Below are 15,775 nucleotides of genomic sequence, written 5' to 3' on the forward strand. Positions count from 1 at the left end.
TTCCATCAGTTCAAACTAATGAATATATTCACGCACAACATGCAGTGAGCGGTTGCCACGGTAACCAGGGACTCAACTGCAGTGTTATGTGTGAAACTACTGTAAAACGCTGAATGCAAACTCTAAGCTGAGCGTGAAAGTGTGAACTACTATTAATATAAAATTAAAGGTTTTCCTCCCTGACAAGTAGAGTTGGGCATTATTAACAAAATATATATCATGATAATCATAAGGAATTGTTTCAATATCAATATATAACGGTATCTGTTTATTCTGTTAACATGCCAAATCATATTAAATAATCAAATTTCATCACATTGAACCATTTTCTTACCATGCAGTACACCGCGGTATGATAACAATATGATCAACTACACACCCGTAAAGATTCGTGACTGTATCTTGCATTTACCAGAATACCTTTTATCAACTCCCAGCGACTGGCTGTGAACTTGTTGCATTCAGCTGTGAGTAAAGATAGCTTGATATTGAATATTGTATATTCAGTGGATAGTTATAGTTATACAGTATAATATTATTTAGGCACCTGAGACATTGCTTGCTACAAACGCATCATATGATTAAAAAAGCACATTTGTATGCAAAGGTGCTCTATTAAATGGTAATTATCAAAATGTATAAAAGCTCTCTCTCTCATATTTAATCCATGCTCTCATGGCCACTGGCCCTGATGCAATGACATGCTGTATGCAACAAGGGCTGCAAATAATGATTATTTTCATTGTCGATTAATCTATCAATTATCTTCTTGATTAATCGATTAGTTGCTTGTCCTATAAAATGTCAGAAAATGGTGAAAAATGTTGATCAGTGTTTCCCAAAGACCAAAATTACATCCTCAAATGTCTTGTTTTTTCAACAACCCAAAGATTTTCAGTTTACTGCCATAGAGGAGTAAAGAAACCAGAAAATATTCACATTAAGAAGCTGGAATCAGAGAATGTTGATTATTAAAAAAAAAAAAAAAAAAAAAAAAAAAACGATTACCGTAATCAGGTATCAAAATAGTTGTTGATTAATGTAATAGTTGATTGCAGCTCTATATGCAAGCATCAAAGGTGCTTCACAGATTGGAATCAGGGAAAATTGAAGAAACATGCAGGGCTCGTGCATTGTCAGTGTTGGCTGTGAATGATGTATTTATTTGTCCAAAAGAACACAAGAAATAAGGACATTTCACTGAGGAAAGATATTTTTGTGCTGAGCATGCCGGGTGATTTGCATGCCAAGTTGCTCATTAGCTAAATGAGGTGAAAAACAAACTCCATTTACTAAAGCCTCTAATTAAGCATAATATTCCAGCTGTTTTGTGGTGATAGTGACGCCAGCCTTCTGTCAAATAATTTGCTGGGTGAGCAGGGCTCTGCAGGCTACTGCATTCACTTCCACTCTGCACCATGTATACAAGTGCATTCACAGGTGCAGGCACACCTGTCTGTGCACACATTCTATTTTCTCTAAAGCAATCCATTACGCTAGACTGAATGACAATGACGAGCAGCGATCTAGCTGAAGAGCCATACTCATGTGCTCCTCAAGTCATCGCATTTGAAGGCGTTTATGGAATAAAAGTTGTTGTATAATATACAACAACTTTATATCACTTGATATACTTTATATACAACCTTACATGACACCTACAAGTTAAACAAAGTCTGATAATGTCATGTCTTGGCTGCTTGTGTATCATGTACAAAATAATCCCATATATTGAGCATGTTACTGGGCTGTTTACGCTCCAACTACAATCAATGAGGGAAATCTGGGCGATAATGAGGTAAATATTGGACTTTCGGACCCATTGTGGATAATGCTGCACTAGTTGTTTGGAATAATTTATGATAATGTATTGCCATTTTTGGAACTCTAAAGAACATGGTCCTGGCTACTTCTGTTGTTTTGGAGAAGGCTGACAATAGAGTCAACGATTCCTTTAATGGTATTTCCATGCAACATATTGCTGGTGTGACCAAAAAGTAGAGAGAGAGGGGGGGAGACAGAGAGAGAGGGCGGGAGAGAGTGAGAGGGGGGGCGAGAGAGAGAGTGAGAGAGATGGGGAGAGAGAGAGGAGGGGGGGGGGACATATGAGGGGTGGATGTCATGTGTTTATCATTTTAAATGTCATGTGAAATTAGCACGAGAAAATCCCAGTGAAATGTCAGCTTGTCTGGGAAACAACACTCTAATCACCCACACAATTATACCCACACTGTATATTAGCATGTTAGCATTAGCACAGCCCTGCAAGATATTTTTTCTAATTAAAGTATTAGTATTATTACCGTAAATTCCGGACTATAAGACGCACCGGTCTATAAGCCGCGGGACCAAAATTGACTATTTTTTTCTTCTATAAGCCGCACCGGACTATAAGCCGCGGGTGTTTTGATGTTTAATTACCATGTGAAAGGGTTCGTGCACAGAGAGGAATGTCGGGAAAGAGATCGCTGTTTGGGGAAGCTCCCATTTATTAACATTTCAACAAAACAAAACAAAAGTCAGGTCACTAATCCCCAGACAAAATCACACAACAATAGGCTACCGTATATGTGCAGCAAACCTGTAACCAGAGAAGTCAAGTCACTAATCCTCGTCTTCCTCTTCTTCCTGCGTACTGAAACCACCAAAGTCCTCATCTTCAGTGTCGGAAACGAACAGGTTCAGGGTGGCTTCGTCAACCACTCTCCTCTCTCCTTCATTGTCACTCAAAACCAACGAACTCCTCTTCATCACTGTCGGCATCGAACAGCCTCTGAAGCCTCTGACGGCCCTCAGCGCCAGCTGTGGCGGCGTCATCCTTTTCATCCCGCAGCAGTCCAGCGTTTTGGAACCCGTTGGTGATTGTGGATGTTTTCACACTCCTATAATATTCCGTGATCTTCCTTTGTGTGAATTCGCCGAAGTTTGTGATTTTCTCCTGGTAGTCGGGAGGGAGTTGTTCAGTAGTTTTCCCCCGGACGGACAGTCCCTTTCGTCTCATGAATCGGTAGCACCAAGATGGCCCACCTCTGAAATGTTCAATTTTCATCTCGGTGGCGATTGTTTTGGCCTTCAGTCGGATCTGCACCGTGGAAACGTCTCGGCCGTCTCCTCTCTGGGTCAACACCCAGTCCTCAAGGGAATCTTCAAGTTCCGGCCATCTGCTTTTGTGGCCTCTGAAGGACTTTTTTGTCTTATTACACTGAGACAGTTCCTGCTGCTGCTGCTTCCAACGTCTCACCATTGACTCATCGATGCCCAGGATACGCGCTGCTGCTCTGTTTGTTTCTTTTAGTGCGAGTTCGACTGCTTTCAGCTTGAAAGCTGCGTCGTGTGACTTTCTGCGTACCTTCCCCATGGTAAGTGAGAGAGAGACTGCTTGTCTTGTTGTGATTCCGGGCTGATGAACTTTGCTTACCGTAATTACCATATGTAAGGGTTCACGCACAGAGGGGATTGTTGGCTGTTTGAGGAAGCTCCCATTTACCGTATTACCGTAACATTTCAACAAAACAACATAACACAACACCTTTGTTTATTTCGACAGTGCACACAGTGTCCGCGGTGTGGTGAAAAGAGGGCAAGAGAGGAAATTAAAACAGAAGTGGATTTATAGTTAGAAAGAGTGCTAAAAAAGAGAGATTTTTTTTTTTTTTTTTTTTTTTTTCTGAAAAAATCCATAGATAAGACGCACCGTTATATAAGCCGCAGGGGCCAAAAAACGGGAAAAAAGCCGCGGCTTATAGTCCGGAATTTACGGTATATACATATTAAATATGTTATCACCTCTTTATTGAAATGCTGCTGTTCACTGATGATAACACAAAATGGCATTGAAATCAGGTTGAGAGACATATTTCCAATGAAAAATATAAATGATTTTGTCTGGTAAAAAGTATTATTGACAGATAATGTACAACAGACAACTGCTAGCAAGTAAATCATGGTTTTACAAGGCAAAATAGTAGAAACTATTTATTTTGGCCAATTAAAACAGATCTTGCTGCATGCCTGCTTTGATTCCCCTGCTGCTACTGTACCTGATCCTCATTCTGAATGAGACTGGAGGAGATCATTAAACATCTCTTTTGAGATGGAGTGTTTTCAGAAGAGCTTATAATTATGAATGAGGTGATTGTGATCATGTCCCAGTAGGCCTCCATGACTACATCTGCTTCTCACCAGATCCTTTTGCGAGCTGTTTGGAGCTCATACCTCAATGGTTTGGAGGTATGTGTGTGTGTTTAGTTGTGCTTTTATAACACCAGGAATCGATTCCTAGGGTGGAGACTCTGGAGATGATGCACCATGGCTGCAGTTATGGAAATTGCCCGCTCCCAAAATCATGACAGACAGACGGACACCGCCCACCCGCCTAGGTGCCATCGTGCAGCTGTGCGCCATTGGCTCATACTACATCACAGTTGCTCGACTGACATCACTGATGACATCACAATTGCTCAAGTGACATCACTGATTACATCACTTCCATCACAAATCATGACACCGCCACACAGACACCACATAGCCAATTTTAACTAAGAAGATAACCGCTGTGAATGTATCAGAAAAAAAACCTTTAATCCCTGCGTTTTAACGGTTTTCTGGTGCTCTTTCTCCCTATGTATTGTCAAGCTCACTCGACCATATAAACATAGAACACAGCAAAACAATGTCCAACCACGAAAATACACACAGGGGGCACCGTCTGACCACATAAACACACTGCCACAGTATTGTGTGGTTCAGAATTGATTTTTTGAGGGGAAACTTTTCTATAAGGATTAAAAAAAAAAAAAAAATGAAATAATATACTTTTAATTATTTAGTAAATGTAAGGGGTGGGAAAAAGATTGATGTCAGTTGTCATGTTTGCAAATCTGAAACCTCTCTATAGACAGTTTCTTTTATTGCATCAGCTAGAAAACAGATCTCTCTCTCGCAGTACTTGGTGATGTAATAAATTTGTAACTTTTGGTGACAAATCTGCCATGTGGAACTGGCATGTCTTGACAATTGCATAGCATTGTGTCAAATCCGTTTGGCACTTGGATAGCTAGTGTTACTGCGATTTGCCGTGAGTGTCCATCATCTTACCCATAGATGCAGGAGATGTCAATGACCACGTCAATCATGTCGCAGCACAGCTCGTACGTCTGCATGTCCACTGGACTGCTGTCTGTGGCGATGTAGATCTTACTGACCACATCGAATAGGAAGGCCTTCTCGATACCCGAGTTCTGACAACAGGGACAGAGCAAGAAAGAGTGGAGACTAAGTGGAGGTCCACCTGAGTCCTGGTGGGTTTGAAGAGCTTTCAATGGCTACTGTATGTTGACATGCAGGGAGCAACCCGACAATTGTCCATAGAATCCACCCTAAAACACTTGAACATCATTTAAAAAACAACTTTATAACTTGCATTACTGGGCCCATTTAAGAAAACAACTAAAACATCCACGGTTTTTTAGGTCAATAGCTCAGAATCAAAGAGGAAGGATCTCTTTCTAGAGCCGCCAATTTGCACTGAAGTTCAACAATCCCACAGGGAGAAATCTGTTAGAGGAACAGATGTAAGAGTAGCCTCATTCAATCAGAATACAAAGACGCCACAAGACATGTTGCATTTGAGTAAGGGCTTTTCTCAACTGGAAAATCTTGTTTGCTTTCTATGTAATTGAAGGTGGAAAAATAACTATCCACTGAATATACAATATTCAATATCAAGCTATCTTTACTCACAGCTGAATGCAACAAGTTCACAGCCAGTCGCTGGGAGTTGACAAAAGGTATTCTGGTAAATGCAAGATACAGTCACGAATCTTTACGGGTGTGTAGTTGATCATATTGTTATCATACCGCGGTGTACTGCATGGTAAGAAAATGGCTCAATGTGATGAAATTTGATTATTTATATAATATGATTTGGCATGTTAACAGAATAAACAGATACCGTTATATATTGATATTGAAACCATTCCTTATGATTATCATGATATATATTTTGTTCATAATGCCCAACTCTACTTGTCAGGGAGGAAAACCTGAACTAGAAGGCACCAGTGACAATATCAACAGCATGTGGATTCATCTCAAGAGGATGCAATGTCGTTGGGAGGATAAGGGCAGCTAAAAGCATCATTATCAAATTGTTAGTAACACATTCTATTTGGTCATGTTTACTTTACATAATAGATTCTATTAGGTAATGTTTACTTTACATAATAGATTCTATTAGGTAATGTTTACTTTACATAATAGATTATATTAGGTAATGTTTACTTTACATAATAGATTCTATTAGGCAATGTTTACTTTACATAATAAATTCTATTAGGCAATGTTTACTTTACGCTAGGGCTGCACGATATGAGGAAAAGCTGCGATGTGCGATAACACTGTTCAATATTGCGATGACGATATGACCTGCGATAAATAAAAAAATGCTATAAACAAAAATATTAATGGGTAGGGGTGCTCCGATCCGGCTAAGCCACGATCCGATCCGATTCCGTTTCCTGGGGTCACGATCCGATTCTCGATTCCAACGATTCTCGATTCCAGAATCTAGAATCCATTCTCAATTATGTAGTTTTATATTGCAATAACACACAAAGGTAAATCTAAGACAAAAAATGACAAATGTATTAATGCTGAACTTCAAATTCAACTTCTGAAGTATTACAGTGAGGGCCTAAATTCATTTTGCAATATAAGTGTGTTAATTTAAGCATACGTATCAGTAAGTGGCACGGGATTCTCAAAGCCTGTGTTGAGGGTCATACGAACAAAAATGCACTCTTGAAGCTAAAAAAAAATCCAAAACCAACAAGTTAATTATTTACATTTTTACTTCAATGTAGAACAGTCATTTCTTACACATGAGATTACTTTTAGCCTTTTAGTCATTACGATTATTGAAAGATATTCCATATTCCAGACTGAATTGTTATAACAGAAGTGGAGTATTGGCCAGAATGACATGACCATTTGGACACTTATTCAGCCGGTATCTTGCATGTTGCGTTCAGGTGCACTGTAAAAAAATAAATATATATATTGCGATAACACGTGACTTTTGCGATGTGTTCATCGAAAATACGATTAATCGTGCAGCCCTACTTTACACAATAGATTTTATTAGGCAATGTTTACTTTACATAATAGATTCTATTAGGCAATGTTTACGTTACATAATATATTCTATTAGGCAATGTTTACTTTACATAATAGATTCTATTAGGCAATGTTTACTTTACATAATAGATTCTATTAGGTAATGTTTACTTTACATGATAGATTCTATTAGGCAATGTTTACTTTACATAATAGATTATATTAGGCAATGTTTACTTTACATAATAAATTATATTAGGCAATGTTTACTTTACATAATAGATTATATTAGGTAATGTTTACTTTACACAATAGATTATATTAGGTAATGTTTACTTTACATAATATATTCTATTAGGCAATGTTTACTTTACATAATAGATTCTATTAGGCAATGTTTACTTTACATAATAGATTCTATTAGGCCATGTTTACTTTACATAATAGATTCTATTAGGCAATGTTTACTTTACATAATATATTCTATTAGGCAATGTTTACTTTACATAATAGATTCTATTAGGCAATGTTTACTTTACATAATATATTCTATTAGGCAATGTTTACTTTACATAATAGATTCTATTAGGCAATGTTTACTTTACATAATAGATTCTATTAGGCAATGTTTACTTTAACAGTAGTTGATGAGTGCCCTATCAGCAAAGACACCAAGCAGTGTGATGCCATCCAGACCCTGCAATAGCATCATATCATGTCAGGTAGGTTGCATGGTAAGTAACACACACTGAGCCCTGTTCAACATGCAAAAGGCCATCGAGGGACTTAGGTTAATTTGCATGAGTCAGTGACAACATAGCAGCAACAGTAACACAATCTGAATTACAACTATTTGGTAGACACTGATATAAGATCTATTTGGTAGACACTGATATAAGATCTATTTGGTAGACACTGATATAAGATCTATTTGGTAGACACTGATATAAGATCTACTTGGTAGACACTGATATAAGATCTACTTGGTAGACACTGATATAAGATCTACTTGGTAGACACTGATATAAGATGCCACCTCTAAATCTAGGAGCTATTACTGAACAGATGGTGCCAGCCTAAGTTTGCAACGATTGCTATTCAGTACGATCACATAAATGTGGGTCCTTGGACATGAGGATATTCTTATTAAAATTGAGATATTGCGATTTTGGTAGCACTTTACATTACAGCTCGGTATGGTAATAGGGGGTACTAGTGTAGTAATGATGAAGTAATAATTAGGCAATACCATGTAATTAAAGTAATAACCAGGAAATAGCTTGGTACCAACAATGGGTATATCTGGGTAATTAGACTGAAATGTATGTAATAAGGTAACAAGGCCAGAAACAAATGGTAATAACTAGAAAGGTGCACTCAGTAGAGTGCAGATCCCCGACAGGCACCGCCTAAGCTACGCCTAAACATGGCCAAACCAAAATCAAACTGCGAAGGGAACCGCTATGGGAAACACCAGTGATTAACAAGCTATTACCTGGTTGTTACTTTGGTAATTACATAGTAGTAGTGATACCACAATTTTATCTATAAGGATAGCCAGGGCTGGGCGTCCGGGTAGTGCAGTGGTAGATTCCCTGCCTACCAACACGAGGGTTGCAGGTTCGCACCCTCGTGTTACCTCCGGATTGGTCGGGCGTCCATACAGGCATGATTGGCTGGTGTCTGCGGGTGGGAAGCCGGATTGGGGGTATGTGTCCTGGTCGCTGCACTAGCGCCTCCGCTGGTCGGGGTGGAAGGAAACTGGTGGGAATAGTGTGATCCTCCCACGTGCTACGTCCTGCCAGTGAAGCTCCCCCCGTCAGGTGAAAAGAAGCGGCTGGCAACTGCGCATGTATCGGAGGATGCATGATAGTTTCGGCTTTCTCCAGATCGGCAGAGGGTGGAGCAGCGACCGTGGCAGCAGGGAGGAAAATTGGCCAAGTACAATTGGCGAGAAAATGGGGGAAATCAGAATAATAATAATAATAATAATAATAATTTAAAAAAGGATACCCAGGGCTTCCGGGGACCTTGGTGGTCCAGTGGCCCAAGGCATGTGTGGCCTGCAAACCCAGTCAGTAACCCAGGCATGTCAGTGGGGGTAATCCAGGCATGTCAGTGGGAGATTTTAGGTTTAAAAAGGAGTAGGATATCCGCACACCAGAGTAGGTCTGGTGTAGTTGACTACAGACAAAGCAACGTCTCAACCCTCCTGGGTCTTCATCAGACAAATGACTGAATGACAGATGGCAAGGTATATATAAGATGAGGACTAATGACAACACATTGAACTCAGCTGCTGTCAGTCAATCGAATAGGCTGGCACATAGACATTGACAAGTGGCTATTGCCCTAAAAGGAGAACATTTAAGTTGACCAAGTTTGTTTTTGTCCTTGAAGGACAGTTCATGTACAGGGTAGACCAGTAACATGTTTTTGTCCTTGAAGGACAGTTCATGTGCAGGGTAGACCAGTAACATGTTTTTGTCCTTGAAGGACAGTTCATGTACAGGGTAGACCAGTAACATGTTTTTGTCCTTGAAGGACAGTTCATGTACAGGGTAGACCAGTAACATGGTTTTGTCCTTGAAGGACAGTTCATGTACAGGGTAGACCAGTAACATGTTTTTGTCCTTGAAGGACAGTTCATGTGCAGGGTAGACCAGTAACATGTTTTTGTCCTTGAAGGACAGTTCATGTACATGGTAGACCAGTAACATGTTTTTGTCCTTGAAGGACAGTTCATGTACAGGGTAGACCAGTAACATGGTTTTGTCCTTGAAGGACAGTTCATGTACAGGGTAGACCAGTAACATGTTTTTGTCCTTGAAGGACAGTTCATGTGCAGGGTAGACCAGTAACATGTTTTTGTCCTTGAAGGACAGTTCATGTGCAGGGTAGACCAGTAACATGTTTTTGTCCTTGAAGGACAGTTCATGTACAGGGTAGACCAGTAACATGGTTTTGTCCTTGAAGGACAGTTCATGTACAGGGTAGACCAGTAACATGTTTTTGTCCTTGAAGGACAGTTCATGTGCAGGGTAGACCAGTAACATGTTTTTGTCCTTGAAGGACAGTTCATGTGCAGGGTAGACCAGTAACATGTTTTTGTCCTTGAAGGACAGTTCATGTGCAGGGTAGACCAGTAACATGGCAAAGGCAATCCAGAGGCTGAGAGGATACCTCAAGGACGCCTCAAGAGGGCCTGTGCGCTGCACGTCATTTACCTGCGTCGAGCACCTCGCTCTAGCCTGAAGGACCCCAGGCCGCGCCGATCTTGCGCAGATTTTCAGGAGGCTAATCCGTAGCGTTTGTGGATTTCTCCCTCACGAGAGAGCCAAGATGGGGTGCTAATCCCATCCCGTACCGGTTGCCGTCTCTCCGGCCGTCAACTGTCTCTCCAGCTTGTCACCAAACTATACTTGGTTGTCACCTAGTCTTTCCTAAGTGTCACTGGCCAGAGGCAAGCCAGGGTTCTACATTCTCAAATACACTGCTACCGCCTGCGCTAGGACGCGTCATCAGTGATGTTATCTGGGGTCGTAAGGTGTTTCGGGTCTGTCAACATCATACACCCTCGCCCAGTAGACCCAGCCGAGGCCAATTAAGACCCCGACTCGCGTCCCAGAAGCCGCTCACGGATCAGCCTTACTACTCTGTCTGCAACGTTGCCCGCGGGAGGGGTAAAAGAGAACCCAATCCGCTGCAATAGAGCTAGTGCTACGCCGCAGTATTGGCCCTTCGGTGCATGGAGGATCTAGGCTCTGTGGGTTACTCCCGGCCGTGCTCCTCCTTCGTCTCACCAGACCCTCCCGGGGCAAAGGCAATCCAGAGGCTGAGAGGATACCTCAAGGACGCCTCAAGAGGGCCTGTGCGCTGCACGTCATTTACCTGCGTCGAGCACCTCGCTCTAGCCTGAAGGACCCCAGGCCGCGCCGATCTTGCGCAGATTTTCAGGAGGCTAATCCGTAGCGTTTGTGGATTTCTCCCTCACGAGAGAGCCAAGATGGGGTGCTAATCCCATCCCGTACCGGTTGCCGTCTCTCCGGCCGTCAACTGTCTCTCCAGCTTGTCACCAAACTATACTTGGTTGTCACCTAGTCTTTCCTAAGTGTCACTGGCCAGAGGCAAGCAGGGCCGATTTTACCAACGGGCTCACCCGGGCTGAAGCCCGGGCCCCGGGACATCAAGGGGCCCCAAAAAAAAAAAAAAAAAAAAAAAAAAAATTTTTTTTTTTTTGGGGACCCTTGATGTTTTTTTTTTGGGCCCCCTGTCCAGGGTCTTCGCAAAAAATGTTTTTTTTACTGACGGCATTCAAATTTTTTTGCAGAGTAATAACATCCACTGTGAGAGGGTGTCCACCCGCTATGCCGACCACTCGCAATGCCGACCTTAGGTTTAGGCGTGGGGGAGAGGTTAGGTTTTGGGTTAGGGTCTGGGGGAGGTTAGGTTTAGGCATGGGGCTGGGAGAGGGGAGGTCGGAACAGCGAGAGGTCGGAAACAACGACATGGAACCCTGTGAGAGGGCTCCCGAATTTGTAGATGAAATATAGTGCAATTCAAAGAATTCATCAAAAACAAAGACAATGAAAGTGCTTCAAATAATAAGGAAGAGGAACCTGTCATCAGTTTTTCCAAATGTGGATATTGCCTTCAGGATTTACTTAACTCTCCCTGTAACAAATGCCTCTGGAGAGCGCTCCTTTTCAAAACTTGGGCTTGTCAAGAACAGGATACGGTCTACAATGGGACAAGAAAGGCTCACCCACTTGACATTGATGTCATTGGAAAGTGACATTGTTAGAACATTGGACTTCACCACTCTAGTCAAACGCTTTGCCACGGCAAAAGTCAGGAAGAAGACATTTCAGGTACGAACAGACTTGAATACTGCTTGATTGATTTGTGCAATAATTGTGAGAATGTGTGTGTGCACTGTAATAATAACAGCAATAATAAATACTAAATAATAATAATAAAAGTGCTTGTTGTGACATCTCAGTGGCAATGTTTTCTTTCCAATCAGGCTGTTTATGAAAGAACATGATGGCTAAACCTACAGTTTGTGTTTGTAAGTTAGAATGCTGACAGGAGAGCAGGTGGTGACATGAAAGTTAGTGAGAAAAGGAGAAGATACTGAATAATGACATCACAACAGTATAATCCTAATGTTGATTTAAAATGAGATATTCCTTTAAATACGGCTAAAAAAGGTTAAAAAAAAACACTCAAATTTTTTTTCGGCGGCGCCCGTTGGGCGCCACCGAAGCCCCCCCTTCCGCTTGAGGGGGGGCCCTGCAGAGATGAATAGCCCAGGGGCCCATGAAGTGTAAAATCGGCCCTGGAGGCAAGCCAGGATTCTATATTCTCAAATATGATGTACAGGGTAGACCAGTAACATGTTTTTGTCCTTGAAGGACAGTTCATGTAAGGGTAGACCAGTAACATGGTTTTGTCCTTGAAGGAAAGTTCATGTGCAGGGTAGACCAGTAACATGGTTTTGTCCTTGAAGGACAGTTCATGTGCAGGGTAGACCAGTAACATGTTTTTGTCCTTGAAGGACAGTTCATGTGCAGGGTAGACCAGTAACATGGTTTTGTCCTTGAAGGACAGTTCATGTGCAGGGTAGACCAGTAACATGCATACATATTAATATTCCATGCAATGTGTGATTAATGCAACACTTCCATTTGTTAGATATCACTGCCACCTACTGGCTGCTATGCAAAGTGCAGAAGGACATACATACAGTATGCAATATACAGAGTTCAATTTAATATTAGGATTTGAGGAACATGAAGCATGCATACATACAGATTCTGTAGAGATTTGGAAGGCTGGAGTCACTTTGTTTAAGATCGTTTCTGTCATTTCTGCTTTATTGGATAGTTTACAGGAGAGACAGACTGAAAAGATAAGCTTATGTGACAAAGCTCCCAGGCGGCGATTTGATAGCAGGACAAGAAAAAACGGAAACAATCTGATGTTCACTCGCTCGTTTGCATCCAGTTAGGAATCAGTGTAATAGAGGTCTGCAACCCAAACAACAAGTGGCCTAAGATGGTATTGTAGGCTATCCGGTATTGGCAGGGTCGGGCTTGGGTTTTAAATAGATAACTTGTTACTGTGCTTTCTTCTGAAGCTGTCTGTGGCATGCAGACACACACCAAGTCCCCTGACCCCTCCCCTCTGCTGCTCTCTCTATCTCTCCTCTCCTTTTCAACTTCAACACCAGTTCCTCCTATTCACGCATGATTTGAATTGCGCTTTACAGGTTAACACTTTCCCCGCCAGGGTTTCTGACCATTTACATGAACCCACAGAATATTTTCTTTTTATAAAACTTTTTACTGGTGTCTTCTTCTTTTTTTTCACTCAAATTTTTATTCGTTTTTCACAGAGGTATGAACAAAACAATATAGCAGCCGCACATCGGCCTCAATACAAAAAAACAAACAAACAAACTCAACTCAACTCAACAACTCAACATCACAGTACATGTATTTGGGATGGCATAGCCCAAAATATGTTTAATCTCAACATTGACACTTCCCCAATACCGCTTTATCTTTGTACAGTTCCAGAAAATGTGTGAGTGATCGGCCTCCTCATTCCCACACAGCCTCCAACATTGTTGAGGTGCGGCGAGTTGCCTACTTTTTATTTTGGGTGTTATAAAAAAGCGAGTTAAGTTTTTCCAACAAAATTCTCTCCATATACAGTAAGTGAGTTTGTGGATGTGCATTGTAGGCTACCTCACACATTATATACCATTCCTCTTCTGTTATTTGAATCTCTAGCTCTTTTTCCCATTTCTCTTTTATGTAGAGGGTTGTGTCACCCCTGCTCCCCCCCAAAGCTTGGTAAAAAGCAGAGATGACGCGAGTCCCCTTTCTTTCATACGCATCCACCATTACTCCAATCACCCTTGAGACTTCATCTGGTTCCGACCTTATTTCTTTTATAAAGTAATCCCTCAGCTGTAAATACTTGAAGAAGTCTTTGTTCTCAAGTTCACATTTTCCCTTCAAATCATCAAAACTCATGAATTCACCATTTTCTGAAACTGTACAAATTGCAGTCATGCCCCTTTGCACCCATGTTTTGAATGTTGAGTCATGCAACCCTGGCTTAAACCTTGAATCGTATGCAAACCACCTCAGTAAGCGGACCCCCTTCTGTAGTTTGTATTTTCTTACTACCTCCTTCCATACCTGTAATGTATAAGCTACTATTGGATCCATAGCCAGTCCCTGAACCCCTGTCAAAAGTGTATCTCCCACCAGAATCTGAGTCTTCTGAATCTGTGTCTCCTCTTCCATTTCTTTCCATCTGGATTCATAGTCAGGTCTACACCAACATGCCAGGGCTCTGAGCTGTGCTGCATAGAAATATTCTCTGAAGTTTGGCAAAGCCATTCCCCCCTTTTTTTTAGGCAATTGGAGTGTTGTAAATTTTGTTCTTGGCTTTTTATTGTTCCAAATGAATCTAGATACCAGCTTGTCCCAAGCTGTGAATTTGTTTCGAGGAACCTCAATTGGAAGGGACTGAAATAAATATAGCAGCCTAGGGAGTATATTTACTTTAACAGTTTGTATTCTAGCACTGAAGTCTAGAGGGAGGGTAGACCATCTTTCTATATCCTTTTTGATATTCTCATCTATTTTGTTATAATTAGCTTCAAACATGTCAGAAAGAGATTTGGTTATAGTTACACCAAGATATTTCATTGTTTTAGAGTTCCATTTCAGATTGTACGCATCTCTGATTTGTTGGGATGGGAAATAATTAAATGAAAGTATTTGTGTCTTAGTTACATTCAGCTTGTACCCTGAGTAATATCCATATGCCTCCAGTAGATCCATTAGGTTTGGAAACCCAGTTTCTGGCTGTTCCAGAAAAATAATAACATCATCAGCGAACAGTCCAATGATATGTTCTTTCCCTTTTATTTTAACGCCTTGCAGGCCTTCACACTGCCTTATTGCTTGCGCTAACGGTTCGGCGAATAAAGCGAAGAGCGTCGGCGAAAGACAACAGCCCTGTCTCGAACCCCTCTCCAACCAAATACCGAATATTGTCCTGTGTTTGGCGCCCCCTAATAAAGCCCGTTTGATCATTGTCAATCAGGTCTGGTATAAAAGTCTCAAATCTTTTGCAAATAATTGAGGTGAATAGCTTGTAATCTACATTTAAAAGTGAGATTGGCCTAAAGTTTTTACACTGTTCCTTATCTTTGCCTTCCTTAGGTAAAATAGTAATAATCGCCTCCTTCCATGATGGGGGAGCTCTGCCCTCTTTAAGGGTCCAGTTGAAGCAGGTTAATAGCAGAGGTACTAGCTCCTTCTTAAAGGCCCTGTACCATTCTGATGGAAACCCATCTTACTGGTGTCTTCTTACTTTGATTTATCGTTGGACAGGTTGTGGAGGTGTGACTTCCCAGGACTAGACCCCGACTTTGAGTGGGATCAGGTGTGGGCAAATATCAGGGAGGCTTCCCGTAACCCAGACCACCAACAGATTCATTTTAAGTACGCGCATATAACTTATTTGACCCCACGTAGACTATATACGCTATGAAACTGATAAATGATCCGTGTTGCAGTCTGTGTAGTTTGAATGCTCCTGGCACTTTGATTCACATGGTGTGGGAATGTCC

The 15,775-nt window shown here is 41.3% G+C and overlaps 1 protein-coding gene across 1 annotated transcript in view; it reads right to left on the reverse strand.

The window, feature by feature from the left end:
- The window catches only part of rragd (ras-related GTP binding D), a gene marked incomplete at both ends in the record, with an annotated part of 47,154 nt that overhangs the window by 13,441 nt on the left and 17,938 nt on the right, over window positions 1-15,775 (reverse strand). Inside the window, one exon of the mRNA XM_083633215.1 lies at window positions 5,098-5,240. Coding sequence (XP_083489341.1) covers window positions 5,098-5,240 — 143 coding nt within the window. The remainder of the gene's footprint in view (window positions 1-5,097; window positions 5,241-15,775) is intronic.

The sequence above is a fragment of the Poromitra crassiceps genome (assembly GCF_964638095.1).
Source record: "Poromitra crassiceps genome assembly, chromosome: 3".
Lineage (NCBI taxonomy): Eukaryota > Metazoa > Chordata > Actinopteri > Beryciformes > Melamphaidae > Poromitra > Poromitra crassiceps.